Source organism: Nannospalax galili, unplaced genomic scaffold, assembly GCF_000622305.1.
Source record: "Nannospalax galili isolate Female #2095 unplaced genomic scaffold, S.galili_v1.0 scaffold312, whole genome shotgun sequence".
NCBI lineage: Eukaryota > Metazoa > Chordata > Mammalia > Rodentia > Spalacidae > Nannospalax > Nannospalax galili.
Genome location: NW_008335967.1, coordinates 2,025,609 through 2,048,620, shown reverse-complemented (window position 1 = coordinate 2,048,620; position 23,012 = coordinate 2,025,609). Strand labels below are relative to the sequence as shown.

Below are 23,012 nucleotides of genomic sequence, written 5' to 3'. Positions count from 1 at the left end.
AATGACAAATGACAAAAAGGAATGACATATTTGGCAAACATTCCAACCAGACAATAGGTAGGATTTAGTGACAAGCTGAAATATTGATTAGGTAGAATAAATCAAGAATAACTTCCAAGTTTCTTTAAAATATTCTTTCAAAGGAAGACCCTGTCTAAAAAAAAAAAAAAAAAAACAAAAGAGAATGTCAAGCAAGACAAAAAAGAATGACAAAAAGGAATGACATATTTGGCAAACATTCCAACCAGACAATAGGTAGGATTTAGTGACAAGCTGAAATATTGATTAGGTAGAATAAATCAAGAATAACTTCCAAGTTTCTTTAATAGAGGGAATATTCTTTATCTAATATAGGGGATTCAGTTTTGCATTTAACTAGACACCCTCAGTATTAAATGTACAAATATGAAGTTGAATAAACCCCTGCCTTCAAGGGCCTCACAGCCTATAAAAGGAATAAGCATGTACTTAACAAACTACCAATAACTCATAACAGAAACAACCAGAAGACTCAAGGGTAGAAAAATAACTAATTCATGTAAGGTTTTCATATCTGGTTTTTATATCATGTTATTCGCTATCAAGACAGAAATTCCAGTTGGCAGTTTAAAAAAAATAGTATTGTAACTTAGAAGAAGAGTAAAGATGATATTGAAGGGGGGGGGACCCCAAACAATTTAGGAAGAAATTTTAGAATGAAAAAAAATGGACAATATAGAGTTTAGAAGGCAGGAAAACACGAAAAATTGGAGCACTAGATAAAAGAAACAGAGACTAAAGAATACTTACAGGAAAAAGGGAACCCAGAAAGAATGGTAAAGCAAAAAGGAAACAACAGTTCAAAGAAAGTGGTCAGCAGTGACCAAGATCTCCCAAAGATGAAGCACAAGAAAGCTGAACACGGCTATTAGATTGGCATTCGAGGACTGATATTCCTGAAATGAATCACATAATTCTCCTTTTAGAAAATTTTCTCATGCCCATCACAGGCAAATCAGAAACAGCTCACAAATTTCAACCCTATCAATCCTATCTTCTGTCACTGTCAAATCCTCAGCCAGGTGTATCAGTTACTCACCGAACTGCTCAATTATTCAGGTACATTTGGGGAAAACTGTAAAGACCACTTACAAATTTAGGATTTTTTTTAAAGTATGGAACCCATAAGCCACATGAGGAAAGTATTTCAAGAAAGGAGTAAAGCCTTTTACAAGCTCAAATACAATACAAAAGTCTCCATCTGTTTTACCCCCAGGGAACCACTGAGGACCTTAGCAGAGTGATTTCAATGTTACAGAATGGGTGTGATTGGGTTCCAGAAAGACAGGAATAAAATCCAGGGCACAAGAGTAGGGACTGTCCTTAGGAGGAAGCAGAGACTTATTGTATTCGAACATGTAGAAGAGAAAAAAAAAAGCATAATTTTAAGTTCAGGTTACACTCAAGGGTTAAGCGACAATTTGAAGTTTTGAGGAAAAAAGATTCTGGAAGTTTGAAGGCAGAAATTTTTCAAGGTTAAAAGATTTAAATAATCACTGTGGAGGACGAGTAAGAGAATTATTATATATAGGAAAATAAAGAAGGCTAACTGTCCAAAAACTGATTCCAAATCCTGGAATGTACCCTACTCAACCATATATTCATTGTTTGGAATATGTTACCCCTTCCACTTGTTTACCTAGGATGGGCCTAGTTACACTTCAACACTAACTCCACCTACAAAGTCTTTCTTGGCACTCCCTAACCAATTCTAACACTTTGCTAACATTCTCTGAATTACGACTTTACTTTGTACATAATCCTACTGCTACTCTTCAAATATCTGCAGTACCTATCTTTAAACTTCCACAAGGTAATTTCCCCTTGACATAGTGAGCTAATTAAGAGTGGAAAGTTTATATCCATTACAGGAGTTCAAAACTTTGTTAAACTGAATTTAAGTTAAGACACAAAGATAAGATGCATTAGACAGAGCTCCAACCTAAAGCACCCAACACAACCTAATTCAGGAAACATCATCATCAGTTTTGACAAAGTATATAAATTATCATGAAAGGGCTAAGTACTAATTAAGGCAGTATAAAATATTCAGCAGTCAAGGAAAATCAAAACTTTATTTCAATCACTTATAACCCACTTTGGTGTAATATGTGCATGTGCTTCTCACACTGACATTCAACTAAAACAACTCTTCTGCACCTACTGTATGCAGGATACTGTAACAGCATGGAATTTAAAAGTGGGGAGGGCTTCGCAAGACCTCAGAAGTAATCAAGGAACGTATGCAAATAATGTTAACACAAGTAGAATGTGATGCCCATTAAGAAAAAACTAAGTGAGAAAGGCTTAATACCTTTCAAATCTGAACTTAATTCTGCCTCTGAGAGTAGAGACGTGTTAACTGGATTAATACAACTGAACGTGCTTTTCAAATGTACTCGAGTTAACTTGGGGCAGTTTCTTTCCACCCGACTGCCGAATTTGATACAAGTGGATAATACAAGACAGCAAGGAGTCACCTGTACAGCTCAAGAATTTGAGTTGTTTCAAACTCTGCTTTTAGGGTCCTCTTTCCTTAAACGTCGGTGTGTCACCTTTCTGGGTGGACTGACACTTTTGGACGCGGACGCTAAACCCTACGGTCCAGAGCTGGCAGCGGCAGTGACTGCCACCGCGAGTCAAGGCGTGGGGGGGTTCGGAAACATCAGGGAAGCCCCAGGAGCATAAGGAGCGATTAAATAAAACAGGACCGACTAGGTGTCCCCAAGACATCCTCGGGGAGCGGGGAGCACGTCGCGGAACCAACGTGTGGGACAGGGCAATCCCAAAGCCAGGGGGCCGGGCGGAGGGGAGTGGCCACGTCCAGCCCGGAAAACTTTGTACAAAGCGACGAATCCGCGGCCTCAGGCCAGGCGCAGGGCACGGCGGCCGCTCCCGGCCAGATCCCGACGCCTTACCGTCCTGCAGGAGTTCCCGGACAGTGGCCCCGGCCGCCGCGGAACCCGATGCCCCGCGACCAGCCACAGCAGTACTGCAGTTGCCACCTTCCATGTTGGCAGGTGCCGGGTTGATGGCGTCACGGGGTCGCCCCGCCCAGTTGGTGACGCAAAATCCACTCGCCGCTGTCTCTGGCTGCCTGAGGCAGACGCAAGCCTGGAGGGCTGAGGTGGGCCTAAGGAGCCGGCGAATGCTGGGACTCTGGTGCTGCCCCACCTGCGCGAGGAAAGGTCGGGCGCCGTGCGGGCCTTCCCCGCCTCAGAGCTCGGAACGTGGCCGCCGCGTCGATCTCCCAAGCAAGTATTCGGCCTGAGAACCCCGGCCTTGAGGCGTCGGGTTCCGGAAGCTTCGCTGCCCTGCCTCTGCACCCTGCACGCGCGAGGTAGCCGCTGCCGGGCTTTGTCTGTACTTCGCTTGGAGTGCGGTCCCGGGCGGCAGACGGGAAACGCTTGGAAGTTGCTAAACGCTGTCCTAAGTACCTAATAAATCCAACCGCATTAAATACCCTTTATTCAGGTGAACCGGTCTCAAGCTTACACTGCAATTTGGCTTTCGCTTGACCACGTCTCAGAGGATTTTCTATAATACAATGTTTCTCAGTCGTGATATGAATAGGATTGATCGATGCCAGAGGCAGTGTGCCCGGATTCAGATTTATTTACCCAGACTATACAAAACTAGTTTGCCTATAATAATTCTTTATTAATGACGAATAGCATCTGAATTATAGGATTTTTTTCTTTCCTTAGCGTTCTTATTTTTTACACTGAAAGATTTTAGATAGTGCATGCTAATAATACAATGGAGTTTTGAACCTCCACTGTACATACCAGCACGCATTTACGAACAAGAATCTATCTGTATCGTAAAGGAAATAATAAGGTAGAAGCCTATTTAATCAAACTATTCCGCCAGGTCATCCTATCCAGTGTATGAATTGGTTTATTCTGGTTCTTCCAAGCTTGGCGGCATTAAAAAAAAAAAAAAAATGATACTGATACTGATACTTGCATTCCTTAAGTGCCACATCATTTAATTGATCTTGGGTATGGCTTGAGCATCTTGATTCTTAAAAGCTCCAGGACATTCTAATGTACAACCAAGGCTGAAGGGTACCAATTTGTTCAACAAATGTGTATCGAGGGAGACCTTCTTTACACCATTTAGTCTGACTATAAGAACAATAAGAAAGAAATTCTTGGTGCAGTCAATAATGACGTTCTTAGTATTTACCTTCCTTTTCTGTGATGTTTAAGGTGCTTTTACTTCCTTTGAGATATTCTTCCCACTCTTATTTTTTTAAATATATCTCCAGCTTTCTTCCTTCTAGCTCCACACACCAAGACCAACTCTCTGACTCAGTCTCATTTACAGTCCCCCTTTTCTCTGTTAAATGTTCGTGCTTCCAACATTGGCCAGGTTTTATTTTAACTTGTTTCAAAAGGTTAAAGACTCCCACTTTTGAGTAATTAGACCTTGTGAGGTTAACTTTTATCTGACTGTAGATTACAGAGGCAAAAATTGAAATACAAAAAACAGTCAACACCATGAAACTAGGATTTTAAGGAAAATGTGGGAAGTATAAAAATTTCATTATTTGTACTTATTAGAGTTAGAATAAAAAGACCAAGATTTGTTTTCAAACACTACTGAAAGTTTTCTTACCTTTCCTAAATAAAACAAGATATTCCAAAGTGTCCATCATGAACATATTAAACTATAAGTAATTCAAAGTCCTTGGTTTATCACCAAAGTAAAATGGATAAAATGAACAAGTAATACGAGAGTGAGCATGGTGGTGTACTAGTGTAATCCCAGCACTCTGGAGGCTGAGACAAGATGATTTCTAGTTCAAGGCCAGCCTTGGCTATACAGCAAGACCATATCTCAAAATACAAACAAGTAATATGCAAAATTGTAGCATGATGTATTCTAGGACAAAACCTTGTAGTTGTCCACATCTTGTTTCTCTAGATCTGCCTTGTGCAGTTTTTGACATTTATCCTATAAATAGAGGCAGAATTTGGCAGGATCCTCTCTGATAATGTGAAAAGAAGCTGGAACAATTTCTGAATCTACGGACAGATGAAAAATGTTGGCAACTGAAATTGTTAGAATAATGGGTGAGGTTTTTTGTTTGTTTTTGTGGTTTTTTTTTTTTTTTTTTCTGGTTATAATGAGTTCAACTCAGGGTCTCTCACTGCTAGGTAAATATCTTGTCATGCCACAAAGCTACATCTTTAGCCCAGTGATGGGAATTTATGTAGCTAAAATACATTTTTCTCTTTGTAAACTGATGATCTTTTTCAGATTTTTAAAATAATCTGTACATGAGGAGTGACTCCATATCAACTACACTATGTCAAGAAAGAAAAAGAGACCCAATAGAAATGTTTCATTCTGGACAGCTGATAAAAGTCTGTGCCCCGATGGTTCGATATTCAAAGTAAGTGTTGTTAAATGATTAATGAGCCAAGATTTAATTTTCCTTAATGTACTACTTTGTTTTGGGGGGGGGGGTTAGTACTATATTAAACACTCAACTGCAAAAGATCTTCAAAGTCCTAGCTTTGGAGTCATGATTTAGAATTGAGTCCTAGTGCTACCACTTACCTGGTGTGTGTATGACTGCAAGTAAACAATCTTTGTAAACTTCACTTTGTGTTGTTTTGTTTTTTAAGACAGGGTATCATGTGTCCCAGGCTGCCTCAAACTTGCTGTATCGGTGAGGGTCTTGAACTGCTGATCCTCCTGCTTCTACCTCCTGCATGCTAGGGTTACAGGCATGTACCACCATGCCCAGTTTATGCAGTGCTAGGCAAGCACTCTAGCAACTGAGCTACATCACCAGCCCAATATTTGTGAAAATGGTAATGTACAAGGATATAGTAAAAAATTTTTTTGTAAATATTAAATGGATGTAAACATGCATGTACAGGTCTTTGGTGAATATACATCTTGGGACAAAAGCAAGTGGTATAATTGCTGAGTCATGGGGTAATTTTATGCCTTGGTTTTATTTTTTAACTGCCAAACTTTTCCAGAATGGAGATTACAATTTTATACTTCTCATCCATACCAACTTCTAATAATGACCCTTTTTATTTTAACTATTTTGACAGATATGTAGAGATACCTATATTTTGATTTTAAATTCTATTTCCTGTAGTCTAGTGATATTGAATATCTTTCATATGCTTATTTACCACCTACATATTTTTGAAGAAAAATATGTACATATTCTAATTAGATTGCTTTTTTTTATACTATTCAGAGTTTTTCAGCTTTTAATTGTTATAAAATACACATAATAGACATGGTGGCACTCACCTATAAAGCCAGTATTCAAAGAGGCTAAGGCAGGAGGATCATTGAATTTATGGCCAGTCTGGGCTACATATTGAGATCCTAATTCACAGACTAATAAATACATATAACATTTACCTCTTAGGGTTTTTTAAGATGTATTTTATTATTTTTTTAACGTGTATACATATATCGTCTGCATGTAAGTACACCTGTGTCATAGAATGCCCACGGAGGACAGAAGAGGGTGTCATATCCCCTGGAACTGCAGTTATGGACAGTTGTTAGTTGCCATGTGAGTACTGGGATTCAAACAAGAACCACCAATGTTCTTAAATGCTGAGCCATCTCTCCAGCCCCCTAAGATGTATTTTATTTTTATTTATGTGTAGATGCGTGTCTGTCTGTATGTATGTATGTACAAGTTGTATGCAGGCACCTCTTCCTAGAAGTGGGAGTTGGGTCCACCAGCACTGGAGTCACAGGCATTTGTGAGCTGCCTGATGTGCATGCTGGGAACTGAACTGCAGCCCTCTGCAAGAGCAGCAAGCACTCTTAACCACTGGCCATCTCTCCATTCCCTCCCTTCTTAATTATCTTTACCTGTACAGTGTGCAATAACTCTTCATCCTCCTTTGCCCCAGCCATTATGCTACTTCTATGAATTTGATTATTCTGGATATCTCATGCAAAGTTAATCACGTATATTTGTCTGTGTGAGAATAGCTTATTTTACTTGCCATTTTGAGACTAGCTTATTTCAAGGTTCATACATATTGTAGTATAAACCAGTTTTTTTAAGGGGGAATAATAGTGCATTAGGTGGAAATACTTGTTTTATTGAGACGGGGTCTTACTATGTACCCCTAGCTGACCTGGAACTTACTGTGTAGACAAGGCTGTCCTCAAAAATCCCAGAGATCTGCATGCTTCTGATTACTGAGTGCTAGACTTAAAGATGTACCACCAAACCCAGCTACATTTTGTTTTTCTATGCATCTGCTGATAGACATTTGGATTGCTTCCATAATTTGGCTGTTACAGATCATGCTGCTATGAACATAGGTATATAAATATCTCAGATACTGTTTCAGTTCTTTTTGGCTACTCAAATGGATTTGCTGTATCATATAGAAATTCTGTTATATTTTCTTAGGAACCGTACTGTTTTCCATCAAGGCTGCACCTTATCTTACACCCAGCAGTGCATAAGCGTTCAGTTCCTCTTACATTTGACATCTGTTTATTCTGTTTTGTTTTAATCATTATACTCTAACGGGTGTGAAGTAGATCTCTTCCTTCAATTTGGATTCCGTTAATGACTAGTAATGTTGAGTATTTTTGGTGTACTTCTTGGATATTTTATATTTTCATTGTAGAAATGCTTATTCACACTGCCTGTTTTTGAATTGAGGTTTTCATTTGTATACTCTTGATTGCTGAAGTTTATTTACATACTCTAAATGCTACTTCTATGTGATTTGCAAATTTTTTCTTACAGTATGAATCTTGTTTTCTCATCCTCTTAGCAGGGTATTTATGAAGTCCAGCTCATCATTTTTCTTTGGTAAATTGTGCTTTGAGTGTCAAATATAAAAAAAAAAATTGTTATTCGTGTATGTGTGTGTGTGCATGCATGTGTGCGCACACACATGGATTAATGTGGGCATGTGGGGGGTGCAGCACATGTATCATTACATAGGTGGAGGTTAAAGAACAACTTGCAAGAGTCAGTTCTCTCCTTTCTTGTGGGTTCCAGGGATCAAACTAAGGTCACTAGGTTGTGGGTCAAGTACCTTTATCTGCTGAGCCATCACATCAACCCTTGTGAGAAATCTTTGTAGCTCAAGATCCTAAAGCTTTTTTTCCTCCTGAGTTTTCTAAGTTTTATATACTCCATTTGCATCTATAATCATTTCAATTAATTTTATGTCAAAAGTTAGGTGAAAGTTCATTTTGCTACCTAGGGATGTCTAGTTACTCCAGCACTATTTGTTAGAATATATTTGCTCTAGTGAATTATTTTTTCTTTTGTCAGAAATAGATTTTTATTTTGTTCCAATGATTTATGTATCTGCCCCTCCATAAATATCACAGTGTGGATTACCATCTCTACATAATAAGCCTTGAAATCAAGGGACTGATAACCTCTACTTTTTCTTTTAAAAAATTGTTTTAGCTGTTCTTGTTATTTTCCATGTAATTTTAGAATGTTCTTGTCTGTATCTACAAATGTCTTGCTAGAATTTCTATAAGAATTGTGTGAAGCCTGTATAACCATTTGGGGAGAATTAATGATCTTCACTATGTTGTGTCTCCCAAGTCATGAAAATAGTATGTCTCAGTTAATAGATTTCTTTCTTTCATCGCTATTGTATAGTTTTTAATATACAAGTTCTATACATGTTTTATAAGACTTAGACCCAAATTTTTCTTGAGTGATTTTTATATAGTATTGTATTTTTAAAATTTATTATTAGTGTATGTGTCTGTATGATAAGGGTTGGGGGAGCATGTATAACATGGCACACATGTAGCATTCAGAGGACTACTGTGTGAAGTTTGTTCTCTCCTTCCACCTTTATGTCAGTCTGGTCATTGATGGGTTGTCAGACTTTTGTAGGAAGCACTTTATCCTTGAGTCATCTCTAGACATTGGTGTATTTTTAAGTTTTGTTTAAAAGTTAAAAATTAAGTTATTAAGAGTTCATTATTAATTCATTAAGAGTTTATAAAAATATATTTGTGTTTGTATATTGAGCTTATGTCATAAACTTTAGCTCACTTGTTACAGATTTTTATAAATTTCTTGGAGTTTTCTGTGTAAACCACCATCTCGTAAAAACAAATTTATTTCTTCCTTTTGATATCAGGCCTTTCATTTCTTTTTCATGCCTTATTGCACTGACAGGAAGTGCCCACTATTTTGAATAAGCAATAAGAACAGATACCTTTTTTTGTTCCTGTCTTGGGAAAAATGTTCATGCCATTATTTTATGAGTGTTCTTCCTCAAATTAAAGAAGCTCTCCTATAGTTCTGTTTCTCTGAGGTTTTGTTTGTATTATCATGAGTAGGGATTTTTTTGTCAAATGCTTTTTTAGTATCAGATGATGTAGTCATGATTTTTTAATTCATTATCATGTTAATATAATGAATTGTACTGAGTGAATATTGAAATTTCTGATTAGCTTTTCCTGACACTTCCATCAGAAAAGGGGGTGGAGAGAGGCATCATCTCATTACTGTCAACATTATGTCTCAGTTCTCAGCCTGACTTCCTTTTATATCTGGGGGATGAGGGATTCCTTGTTACTATGAGCAAGAGTGAGAATTCCAGTTCACTTTGATGGAGGTAGGCAGTACTGAAAGTCCTGGCTATAGGCCTTACTGGATACTACCACCATATTGGAAATATTGGAGTACCTTAGAAAGGTAAAAGTTTGGGCTCCCCACTCAACATTTCCTAGTGAATGTGAGTCCATAACTTTTTATATGGTGTTAACTTATTTTTCTAAGATTTCAGCCATGCTGGCTTCCCCTTTCCTGGTCCTTTATTAGAGAGATATCTGAGGGTCTGCATTCACTGGTGATTCCAGGTAGCCAGCTGCATCAGTCCCAAGTCTGAGGTGTTTAAAGCAAAAAGAAAAATCCAGAAAACTCGCCATCCTCTCATTTGTTGTGCTATGAAGCCACTAGTCTGTTATCCCCTTTCTATCTTTTGGAATTTTCCTATAATTGTTTTATATAAATAGTATTGAGTTTGTTAGTTATACTTAACAGATAGACTAGGGAAAAGTACATACTTTTTTATCTTCACAGATGCAAATTTTTCTTTAATATTTAATAATTAACTAAATTGAACTTGCAAATACATATTATTTTCTAAATGCATAATTAAAGTTTTATATACCCACAGGTTGGCTTTTAGAACACTAGTAAGGAAATACTGTTGTGATCTGTGTTATACACCAATGATAGTTGCTGCTGATTTTGTCAAATCTATAAAAGCCAGAGACAGTGAATTTACCACAAACCAAGGTACGTGAAACCTGTAGTTTGCTGATTTGTAAAACAAAAATTTTATAAATTCAGCTACCTTATCTAACTAGAGATAACATAATTCAGAGATTATATTTTATAATCCTTTAGTTCTTAAGTATCTTTAGTATTTTAAATATCATAATAAACTGTCACTGCTCTATCAAAATGTAAAGTTGGCCTTTCTTAAGGCCCCCAAACTTTCTGTCTTCATTTATCAGAATAAATCCTTGTCTCACTGCCTGTTGTCTTGTTTCATTCAAACTATCCTCCAACAGCCCAAATCTGTCTAAAACATAAATTTGATCATGTCCCTTCCCTGCTTACAGTCCTTCTTAGACCTCTTATTGCCGAAAATAGTGGTTCTCAATATGATTCCTAGACCAGAAGGCATCATTATCATTTGGAAACTTATAGAAATAAACATTTTCAAACTCTTCTTCAGACATGCTAAATCAGAAACTTTGGATGTGATCTGAAAAGCTACCCAGGTGCTCTGGACTTGCTAACAGTTGAAAATCACTGGCTTAAAGGCTAGAATTCCAGCATCTCGGGCTAAAAGGCAAAGTCCTGCATGATTCAACCTCTGAATACATCTGCAGCCTTACTGTGGATAAACTTCTTGAATTTGAGCATGCCTTGCTCCCACACTTTCCTACCAAGAGCTTCTTTCCAGTCATGCCTACCCCCAAATTACATACCCCCCCTTCCCATCTACCTTGCAAAAACTACAGTTCATGATTCTTAATCCACTTGTCAAAGTTTGCAGCCAAGGAACCTTTCCTGATCACTGTGCTCTCTTGTCCTCTTACCTGCTCATCTCTCCCACTGGATTATAGGTTCCTGGCAGGCCAGAGCTATAGAAATAGCTTGATTTGTATTCTCAGCACCCAGTGGTGTTGAAAATATATTAGACCAATAAGTGGTTGTTAAAGCTCTGCAACTTGAGGTACTACAATGGAAAGCGCCCTACATGCCAATGAAGAAAAAAGCAAGCTCTTTCCCATCATAATCTTGTAAATCAGAGAATTGCCATAGAGATCTTGATCAGTGCAAATGAGGTAATACCTAAAAATCTGCCTTTTATAAACCCCAGTGATTTCATAGACAATCTTCAAGAAGGCTGTAGAAATGTTAAAATGCATCTTTCCAGAATTTGTAACACTATCCAAAGTTGAGAAAAATATGTTCTTTAAAACCAAGGAAAGCTCTGATACATTTGGCAACACTAAATTTTAAACTTTTACATATAGGTGTACAAATATAATCAAAGATAAACAGAACTAAAAAATATAACACATGTTGGCTGGACATAGTAGCGCACGACTTTAATCCCACCACTCGGGAGGCAGAAGAAGGCGGATCTCTGTGAGTTCGAAGCCAGCCTGGTCTCCATAGTGAATCCAGGCCAGCTAGGGCTACAGGGAGACCCTGTCTCAAAAAGACCCAAACAAAACAAAACAAAGAAACAAACAAAATATATATATATATACACACACACACTAGATGGAAGAGCTAATTTTTTTTTAACATTACAAATTAAAAAAAAAAAAAAAACAGCTGGGTTTGGTTGGTACTACAGGCCTTTAATCCCAGCACTAGGGAGGCAGAGACAGACAGGCAGATCTGTGAGTACCAGGGTAACCAAGGCAACATAGATCCCTGTCCAAAAAAAAAAAAAAAAAAAAAAAAAGACAATAAGCAAGTAACAGAATTGCATATAGAAAATGTGAAAATGGGGGCTAGAGAGATGGCTCAGCAGTTAAGAGCGCTAGCTGCTCTTGCAGACGACCCAAGTTCTATTCCTAGCATCCACATGGTGACTAACAATTGTCTGTAACTCCAGTTCCAGGAGATCTGACACCCTTTTCTGACCTTTGCAGGCATTGCACGACATGGGTGCACTTACATACATGCAGGCAGTACTCACATACATAAACTAAAAAGAAAATGTGGGGGCTGGAGAGATGGCTCAGTGGTTAAGAACACTGGTTCTTGCAGAAGACCAGGGTTCGAATCCAAGCACCCACATGGCAGCTAACTGTCCGTAACTACAGTCCCAGGGGATCCTACAGCCTTTTCTGACCTCCGGGAGCATTACATGACACGGGTCCACTTACCTACATGCAGGCAATACACTCATACACATAAAATAAAAATAATTTTTTTATTGTGAAAAATATAAAACATTTAATAATAAAGGTATGCAGGACGGGAGAGATGGCTCAGCAGTTAAAGAGCACTAACTGCTCTTGCAGAGGACCCAGGTTCAATTCCCAGCACCTACATGGCAGCTAACAGCCATCCTCAACTCCAGCTCCAGGGGATCCGATGCCACCTTCTGACCTCTGTGGGCATTGCATGACATGGGTATACTCATGCATGCAGGCAGTACACTCATACACATAAAATAATAGAATGTTTTTAAAAATAAAATATATACAAATATTGATTGGGGGTAACTTGTAAGGAAATAAAGACTTCATATTAATGTTTATGTAGATCTGTAAACTCTTAGAAAATAGTTTTGTACTATCTGTGTTCAATCCTTATTCATCAGTTATACTTCTAGGTATTTTCCTAGGAATAGACTCAAAAAGCATGTGTGCCATTTAGAAAATAGTATGCAGTCCATCAGTATGGTAGAATATGCCACTAAAATAGAAGAAAATATATCTAAGTGCATTTCCCAGATACATGAAAAAAGAAGAGCAAATGGCATAGCTGTGTATATGGAATATTCACATCCATTTACATTTAACAGGGATATACATAAGTGTGGAGGGGTGTCATTCCAGAATATAATATTCCCACCTTTAAGAAAAGGGTCTACCCAAAGAAAAGTAGCCAGTTTCTTGGCTAAAAGTCAAAATGTCCTTGAGCCTCTTAGGAACATTCTCTGTTCCAAGGGCCAAAAATGTCAAAAGTATTTGGCAGCTCTTATCTAATCCATAAAAAATTTTAGGGTTACCTCTTCAGAGGGAGGAATATTAACAGTAGCAAAAAGCCCCATTTAAAAAAAGAGAAGAAGGAAGGAAGGGAGGGGGGGAGGGGAGGGGAGGGGAGAGGAGAGAAAGAAAAAGAGTACACAAAGTTGTCAGAAAAAAGTGATGGGGAGGTATAGGGGTGTTGAAGGGGAGGGAGTGGGCGTGAATTTGATCAAAACACCTTATGTGCATGTATGAGGTTTTCAGTAAGGTTTTTTTTAAGTTTAAAAAAAAGGGGGGGGGTGTCCAGGGGCTGAAAAGGTGGCTCAGTGATTAAGAGCACTGGCTACTCTTACAGAGGACCTGGGTTCAATTCCCAGCACCCACAAAACAACAACCATCCTAACTCCAGTTCCAGGGGATCCAACACCCTCTTCTGACCTCCATGGACACTGTACAATATAGGTGCACTTACATGCAAGCAGTACACTCATACAAAAAAAATAATTTTTAAAAAAGGGTCTGTCAGGAGTATTGGATACTTTATCAATTTTATACTGTTTGAGTTTGCTTTTATGTTGTATATGTGTTTCTGTTCTGTGGATTTTAATATCAAACTGTCCATTTTTTTATCAGGTGATTGCCCGTTGATTGTTCAGTTTGCTGCTAATGATGCAGGAATTTTAGCTGATGCTGCTCGTATAGTCTGTCCTTATGCAAATGGAATAGACATTAACTGTGGTTGCCCTCAGAGGTAAAGCTCAAAGAAGTTGGAAGAGTTTTCAAGGAGATTTAAAAAAAGTTATGTAAGCATAGTAAAATATGTCTAATTATTAAAAGTCTAAAAGTACAACTGAGCCAGGCGTGGTGGCGCATGCCTTTAATCTCAGCACTTGAGAGGCAGAGGCAGCGCTGTGAGTTCAAGGCCAGCCTGCTTATAGCGAGTTCCAGGCCAGCTGTGGCTACAAGGAGACCCTGTCTCAAAAAACCAAAAAAAAAAAAAAAAAAAAAAAATACAACTGAATTCAATTCCCAGAGCCCACATGATGGAAAGAGAGAACTGACTCCACAGAGCTATCCTCTGACCTCCACATGCATGTGATGGCCTGCACTCATAAGTATACCATGTACACACACAATGATAGATAAATAAACAGTGAGGCTGGAGAGATGACTCAGCTGTTAAGAGTACTGGCTGCTCTTGCAGAGGACTTGGGTTCAGTTCCCAGCACCCACATGGTGGCTAACAAGTCTGGAACTCCAGTTCCAGGGGATCTGATACCCTCTTCTAGCCTCCACAGGCATGGCATGACATGAGTGCACTTAACATCCATGCAGACAAAATACTCATACACATACCAAAAAAAAAATTTTTAAATAATTTTTTAAAGGAAAAGCATAGAGTTAAAGTATTATTAGGGTTCTAAATAAAAAGGAAAAAAAATAAGGAAAGGTTATTTAAGAACATAACTTCAGAGGCCTTTTCTGATGACTGAAATGATTCATATACTCTTGATAAGTATTTTCTCCCTCATCACTAGTTTTGCATGGATCTTCCTTAATCCTCAACCATAACTTGTTTTTTTTTAAGAATCTAATGTTTACAGCTATCCCAGAAATGTATTTTTACTGTAATATCAAATATACTTTCTTTAAAAACTGATTCTGTGGTTTAAGACATACCATTTGTTTTCTTCCAGTTTTTCTTACCTTATCTTACCTTAGTATGATCACCTTTTCCTTTCTATACCACAGTCACTTCACGGGGTTTGAGTTACTGGATGTGAATAAGATAATACTGTGCTGACAAGGGCTGGAGAGATGGCTCAGCACTTAAGAGCTGCTCTTTCAGAGGACTAGGGTTTGGTTCCCAGTACCCACATGGCAGTGCCAGGGGATCTAATACCCTCTTCTGACCTCTCTGGGCACTGCAAGACACCGGTGTACTTACACACATGCAGGCAATACACTCATACACATAAAAACATTAAATTTTAAAAAATACTGTGCTGGCATTGTATTGGGTTATCTGTCAATAATTCAAAATGTGTCCAAAGAATAAAATCAAGGTTTTAAGTAGGGCATAATCCAAATCAGATTAGACTTTTGTATACTCATTAGGAGAGTCAGATAAGCAGTTTAGTGGTATTGGAATGCTGTAAGCCAAAAATATCTTTTCTACACTTGACCCTGATAAACCTTGTTATGCAGAATAAACATCAAAGTTTAAAAATATGAAGTAATTGCAGTTAATACAAACACTTAAATCTGTTTTGGTTGAATGAAGACTAATTTAATATCTCTCTTGCTAGAGAAAACTATTTTCCAGTGGTTTGGGTGTAGGTTAATGTCTTCCTGATCTTTTGAGCCATTTAGAAATGTTCATCTATGAATTTTCAGTCTGCTTCATTTTAGATCATTTCATTATCATTAGGTATAGACATGAGCAATATAGATTGATGTTTACATTTCAGTGCTTTTATAAGTCTACCCTCCCATCTGTTCTTAATCCATCTTGTTGTATGCTTGCTTTATCTAGGTGGGCAATGGCAGAAGGTTACGGAGCTTGCTTAATCAACAAGCCAGAGCTTGTTCGAGATATGGTGAAACAAGTAAGAAATCATGTGGAAAACCCTAGATTTTCAGTTTCAATTAAAATAAGGTAAAGACAATGTTTCTGTCTATTGACAATCTAGTCCATTACTTGGAAAATTTAATTCCTTTTCTCCTAGTGATATGAGAATGTTTGTCTTAAATTAGTAGCTGCAATATGAAATGTTTTTTAGTAAACATATACCCTAATTTTTATTTATAATCCTGATGAACAACTCTTTTATTTACTTATTTTGGTTTTTCCTTTGTTTGGTTTGGTTTGGTTTAGTTTAGTTTGAGACCAGGTCTCCTTATGTAGCCCTGGCTGGCCTGGAACTTGCTGTATAAACCAAGCTGCCCTCAAAGCCACAGAGATTGGCCTGTGTCTGCCTCCGGAGTTATTTTTAGTTGATTTTTATTTTATGTTTATGAGTTTTTTACCTGCATGTATGGAAGTATACCCATGCATGCAGTGCCTAGGGAAGTTGGAAGAGAGCTTTGGATCCCCTGGAACTGGAGTTTACAGATGGTTGTTAGCTACGTAGGTGCTGGGACCTGAACTTGGGCCCTCTTCAAAAGCAGCCAGTGCTCTTAACTGCAGTGCCATCTCTCTGGTCCTCCTTTTCTTATTTTTTTAACAAAAATTAAAACATCCTTTATTAAAAGACTTCACCAAACCTTTATCTTTTAATGAATACTGAAAAACATTTCTGGTATCCAGTAGAAAGCAGGAAAGATACTTGCACCAAAATTTCACAATGAACATAAAACAAGCCTCCAGTTTAGGGGACATGCACTTCATGTGTTAGGATAACATCTTTCTGTTCGTCTATGGCAATACTTTGATGACTCATAAATTTCTTAGAGCAAAAATGGAAAGCACTAGGGAAAGTAAAGACATTTGTCATCCTGTTTTTGCCAGTAGTGAAATAGCTACATTTGAGGTCTGGGTAGGAACTGATCACCAAACAAAACCTTCCTAATAATGGCATGAAATGATAGCAAAGCTAACTAAATAATATAACAGAAGAAACATAATATTAGTAATTTGTTGTTAAAATTTGTGTGCTATAAGCCAGGCATGGTGGCACATGCCTTTGATCCCAGTACTCGGGAGGCAGGGCAGGCGGGTCTCTATGAGATCAAGGCCAGCCTGGTCTACATACCGAGTTCCAGGCCAGCTGGGGCTACTAGGAGACGCTGTCTTAAAAAACAAACAAACAAACAAAAATTTGTGTGCTATAAACAGAGAGCTGCAATTTTGAAATTATAGGATCCATGATGACCTTACAAGAACTGTAGATCTTTGTCAGAAGGCTGAAGCAACAGGAGTGTCCTGGATTACTGTCCATGGAAGAACTGTTGAAGAAAGACACCAGCCAGTCCACTATGGTGCCATTAAAATGATAAAGGAAAATGTGTCTATACCTGTAATTGCTAATGGAGACATCAGAAGCTTGAAAGAAGCAGAAAATATGTGGCAGATTACTGGTTCGGATGGTAAGAAATAAATACTTGAATTTTTTATTTTGTTTTGTTCTGTTTTTTGAGATAGGGTCTCCCTGTCACCCCAGCTTGCCTGGAACTTGGTATATAAACCAGGCTAGGCTCGCTCTCACAGAGCTCTACCTGCCTCTGCCTCTGCCTCTGCTCTGGGATTAAAGGCACATGCCATCACACCCAGCCTGGATTTTTTTTTTTTTAATCATTTAATAAGGGTAAAAAAATGAGAATGGGGGAATAATACTAATTTGATTTTCATGTTTAACATTTCCTATCACAGTGATTTAAAGCTAAGAAAAATTTTAAACCACTATTAGCTCCTATCCTTAGAAACAACAGATTATTTTAGTTGGAGAGCAGCTTTTTGCATGGCCATAGGAGCCAAAGAAACTCTAGAACTGCCATGTAACTTCATTATCCCCTTAAATAATTAACATGCCAGTCCTTATGGTATTTATGCAGGATAGGAGCAAATAAATTCAACTCTAAACAACCCAATTTATGACAGCCTAGATGTCTCCCAAAGTAACTGTAAGACTATTTAGTTAATACAGATACCTTAAAAGAACAGTTTCATCAGTATAATTGGTTTATAAATTACCAAAGGCTGAGCATGGTGGCACACACCTTTAATCCCAGCACCTGGAAGGCAGAGGCAGGTGGATCTCTGTGAGTTCAAGGCCAGCCTGGTCTCATAGTTCAAGGCCAGCTGGGGCTACAGGGAGACTCTGTCTCAAAAACGACAGAAAAAAAAAAGGACCAAAGATAAACTGATTTTGTAATGAATTAGATTAATATGTAATAAAGATATCATGAAATCTCAAAATAATACTTTTAGAAAATACTTTGTTCCATTAAGTTTGAACTAATAACCATGGATTCTTAATTTATGGATAATATTGTATGTTTTAATTTTCAGGTGTGATGGCTGCAAGGGGACTTTTAGCAAACCCAGCCATGTTTGCTGGATATGAAGAAACCCCACTGAAATGCATCCGGGACTGGGTTGACATCGCTCTTGAACTTGGAACTCCTTATATGTGTTTCCATCAACATTTAATGTACATGATGGAAAAGATAACATCAAAGCAGGAAAAAAGAATATTTAATGCACTATCAAGCACATCAGCAGTCTTAGATTACCTTACAGACCATTATGGCATTTGACTGAACTTTCTAAATTATTTCAATGTGTACTTTATCCCTACCATATAAGTCACGGCTTGATTTTTCCTTTAAATCAGTAGCTTTAGCTTCAGTACAACACCAATTCCTTGGGCCAGAATGGAGGTACATGTCTATAATTTGAGCTCTCAGAAGGGGAAGCAAGATAATTGGAAGTTCTAGGCAAGCATGGGCTGTATAGCTAGTAATTTCAGATCAGCCTGGACTTCATAACAAGACTATGTCTCAAAAAAGAAAGAAAAATTTCCACAGAAGCATTTTAAAAACCAGACCTATGCCACATTCTATAAATTTCCAGTTCAGTAGAGCTTGGGTGGACTCAGTTTAGTTTTAAAGAATTTAGGAGAGCTGGGCATGGGGGCACACACCTTTAGTCCCAGCACTCTGGAGGCAGAAGCAGGCCAATCTCTGTGGGATTGAGGCCAGCCTGGCCTACATATCGAGTGCCAGGCCAGCTGGGGCTACAGGGAGACCCTGTCTCAAAAAGACCAAAAAAGAGGGGGGGGCAGATTGGGGGGGAGAGATGATGACTCAGCAGTTAAGAGCACTGGCTGTTCTTGCAGAGGACCCAGGTTCGATTCCCAGCACTCACATGGGGGCTGACCCTCCTTAACTGCAGTTCCAGGGGATCCAATGCCCTCTTCTGACCTCCATAGGCATTGTACTACAGGAGTACACTTACACACATGCAGGCAATACACTCATACAGATAAAATTTTAAAAAAAGAAAAATCCAGGAGAGTCAAACATCCAGTGGTCCTACATCAAATACTGAAAAACTCCTCTAAATTTTAATGGCTTTGGAGGTATTGAAATCTTTCCTGAAAGAATCTGGTTAACATTTTTAAAGAAATTTTTTTGATATCAAGAAAGTACGAGCCATCTGTAAGTTAACAAGAAGTACGTTTTACATTTTTAAAGTGCAGTGTAATAGAATACCAACATCCATATATAATTAAAAAGAACAAGAAATTCTAAATATTCAGAGTACATTTAAAATTCAAATTGGAAAATCAACTGGTACACTTCCTAATTGAAATATATACCTCAAAGTATTTAAGTTACATCTAACTGATTTAGTTAAATGTGATGCCACCTATAATTTAAAAGTAATATTAGGATCTCAACTCTCAGGCCTGCCCAGGCCCACAGCTTCCTAGGCCCCAGACCTACAAGTTTCCATGGCCAGATTTGTGCATCTCAACTCTTAACCAGAGAAGGTTCTTACCAGAGAAGGTTCTTACATCAGATGGCAACACAGAGACTCATAACTAGTCAACATGTAGAGAATAAGAGACCACAGAGTGCTCAACCCTAAATGGGAATGATATATGGCACCCTCTCCTAAAGGTTGGGGATTGTTTTGGAGGGGGGTGGGGCAGAAAGATTTTAAGATCCAGAACTGGTAGACAAATACAAGGAAACTGTTGTCTGGATACCACAGGGTAGTTGCATATATGAACCCACAGTGCTTATGATAGTATGCACGAGACTTGTGCAAACTCAAGGCAGGCAGGAGCCTAGCATGAATTGGGGAGGTGGACAGGAAGCCCCAGCTGAGGATTTATTGGCAACTGATAAATGCTGGGAAAGGGAGAGTCAGTTTTCTTTACTGGTGTGATATCTGGTAGGTTGACCAGACTCCAAGGGATAAACCCACACCCAAGAGCACTTGAGAAACAGATTAAACTTGACAGACCTTTAAAAAATAAGACATGCAGTCTGGGGGTGGGGATAGGTAATAGAAGTCGAGTAGAGATGGGGAGGGGGTCTAAATATGATCAAATGCATTGTATGAAATTCTCAAATCAATAAAACATTTTTTTCTTAGAGTAAGATTAGGGCCAGCAAGATGACTCTGGGTAACAGTGTTTGCTTTGGCCAACCCTGACAACCAGTTTCATCCCTGGGACCCACATGATAGAGAATTATTTTCATGAAGTTGTTTTCTGACTTCTAAGCTGTGTGTGCCTTCGCATGCACGTTTTTGTGTTTTGTGGGTGTTTTTTTTTTTTTTCAAATTTTGAAACGTACATGGAGATCTTTAAATGACATCAGATTTGGTTCATTTGACGCTTTCTACATCATTATGTTACTAATCAGCTGTCCAGAGTCTTGAGTTCTACCTATTTAGAAATCATAGTAGGAGAGCTTTTGGCAGCTATTGTATCCCTCAGCATTTGACAGTAAAGAGCTAGCTCTGGCAACAGCAGGTGACACTCTAGTGTTAAGATTCTTATGCAGGCTTCAAGTACGAGGCCTTCAGTCCTAAGGTACCCACATTGTTACAGCTCTAGTTAGTTCAGGCGTAGGAAGTATGGATTCTCCAGTCCTTGACAGCAGCTAGTGTTACAGCTCCCAGGCCTTCAGTACCATGAATTCAAAGCCTGGGGTGGTGGTTTCCTGGTGTTTGATAGTGGTCACTGTGACTGAGCTCCTTATTTCTGCACTTGACAGCTTCCCAGAACTACCAGGAACCACAATGAACCGGGGCCTGCAGGTTTCTACAGCTTTCTTTCAGCTCTCTGTCCTCTCACCTCTATTTCTACTGTTCTTGTTCCTGCCCTGGTCCATATGCCCTGCTTCCAGCTACCTCTTACTGCTATGGCTGCCTCTATTCGGGCAGCAAGTACAGTTTCTTTTGCCACTGTGACTCTGCTGCTGGCCTCACAGCCCTGAAAATGTGAAAGCCACCAGCTGCTCCCAGGCTGGATCCACCACTTCTGTGAATGCACTGTTCAAATATGGTAGTAAGCAATAGAGAAAGACAGTATCAACCTCTGGTTTCCACACCCACATACACATATATGCAAAAGAAAATTTTTTTGGTTTTAATAGATTTAAGCACAAGCATTTATAATAGACACTTAGGAAAAGGATAGTACACACCCATGTGCAGGTGTGAGCTTCTCAAGGGAGATAATTGAGTATCTGAGCAATAGCCACAACAGCCTTATAATTTTTGATTCTGAAATTACTTTGTTCAGTGGTTTTCTAAGGAATTTTTTTCTTCAGTAAATGAGACCATAAAGTGATTTCCAAGATGCATTGAGTAATCTGATAAGGTACAACCAAATGGGTCTTTCACCATAAAGTTTACAGTCTTTTTGAGGTTCCTAGAAAATTGTAGGTTTACAGCTGGAAAATGAGAAAGGCTATATGTGGTTCATATATGGTTAGGCTTTACACATGATTCATTGCCATTTCATAATTCTTATTTGAAGTATCTCTAATAAAAGAAATATTGTATGCAATCATCACAGCACTTTTGTTAATTGTGCTGAAGTTCTTGACTCAGTGGACAAGAGACTTCTACCAGACTCGAGAGAGGCTCTTTTCCCTTCTTGTGTCCCCCTAATTTTCTATTTCTAGCTGGCCTCACTTTGATACACATTCCCAATATAAATACTGGGGGAAAAAACTTTGACTATACTCACACTTTGAAAACCTGGAAGTGTTCAGGTTCCCTTTTTGTAGATTCTTGATGAAAGAATTTTTAAGTGTACTTGGAAGCACAAAGAAAATTTTACTAGTTTGAAAGAAAAACGGGACAGACAAGGAAATGGAGAAGAGGAAGAGACAAAGTCATGCCTTTTGAGTTGGTGTCGAAGAAAGCTGGCATGTTCAGCAAATGCAGATCCACAAGCAGCTGCATGACCGAAGGGGTGCAAAGAGGGAGGCTTCAGACTTCAGGGAATGAGAAAGCCCACGTAAGTGTCAGGGAAAACACGCTTAGGCTTTTGATAAGCATGCAAAAACAAGGTAGTGGAGTGGGGAGTTGGTTTTGTGGGTTAGAACTCAGAAAAGTAGGCAGGCTTCGTGCTGCACTGCAGAAGGAAACTCCATAAGCAACTGCATTATGGAAAGTATAAGCACAATTTCTCATTAAGAGGCTAATTATTCCTCTCATCTCTTTCGTGTCTTCGGGTGAATCAGATTGGGGGGCGAGGTCGATGTGCCCAACTAATTTAAGAGCTAATTTCTGGTTTAGCTCTTAAGAGAAAATAGTCTAATCTTTGGAGCAGATCCAAATGTCCTGTCTCCATCCAGGGCTACAGATATTTAGATATTTACTCTTGACCAGGAGGCCAAAGGGGTGGCAGGTGTGATGGTTTTCTTTCTAGTGTTGCCAGGGAAATGGGATGTGGGGTGCATCCTCAAGATCTGCCTAGCTAACAGAAGATGGTTGTAAATGAATGTCCCCAAACAGCTCCCTAAACTTCACTGCTTTGTCCCAACCAATGAACAAGAGCAAGAAAACACAGATACATCCTGACTATATAGATTCTACCTTCTCAAAAACAAAATGCTACACAACCACCCGGTCCTGGGGCCGTTCTCAAATTTAGCCCCTTTCCGGACACCGAACGAGGTTTCCACGTAGAGCCGGCAGGAGGGCCACGGAACGGCGCGTCGGAGGCGCTTTAGACTTGGACTCTAACCAGACCGCCGAACTCCCGCCA

General features: G+C 38.8%; 2 protein-coding genes across 5 annotated transcripts in view; one reads left to right on the top strand and one right to left on the bottom strand.

Annotated features, from left to right (window-relative positions):
* The window catches only part of Cog5 (component of oligomeric golgi complex 5), a gene marked incomplete in the record, with an annotated part of 398,569 nt that extends 395,499 nt beyond the window's left edge, over nucleotides 1-3,070 (bottom strand). Inside the window, 1 exon segment of the mRNA XM_017797544.2 lies at nucleotides 2,958-3,070. Coding sequence (XP_017653033.1) covers nucleotides 2,958-3,051 — 94 coding nt within the window.
* An 89-nt stretch (nucleotides 3,071-3,159) lies between these two features.
* On the top strand, nucleotides 3,160-18,986 carry Dus4l (dihydrouridine synthase 4 like). Of its 4 annotated transcripts, none has more exons than XM_008830723.3 (7): nucleotides 3,160-3,293; nucleotides 5,308-5,443; nucleotides 10,221-10,342; nucleotides 13,906-14,023; nucleotides 15,809-15,931; nucleotides 17,135-17,361; nucleotides 18,284-18,985. In XM_008830723.3, the coding sequence occupies exons 2-7, from the start codon at nucleotides 5,328-5,330 to the stop codon at nucleotides 18,529-18,531; spliced, it is 954 nt and encodes a 317-aa protein (XP_008828945.1). In that variant the 5' UTR covers nucleotides 3,160-3,293; nucleotides 5,308-5,327; the 3' UTR covers nucleotides 18,532-18,985. The 4 variants fall into 4 exon arrangements, with proteins under 4 accessions (XP_008828945.1, XP_008828944.1, XP_029418187.1 ...); XM_008830722.3 differs by having other exon boundaries at nucleotides 3,241-3,379; XM_029562327.1 differs by lacking the exon at nucleotides 3,160-3,293 and adding an exon at nucleotides 3,377-3,513.
* Nucleotides 18,987-23,012: the final 4,026 nt, after the last annotated feature.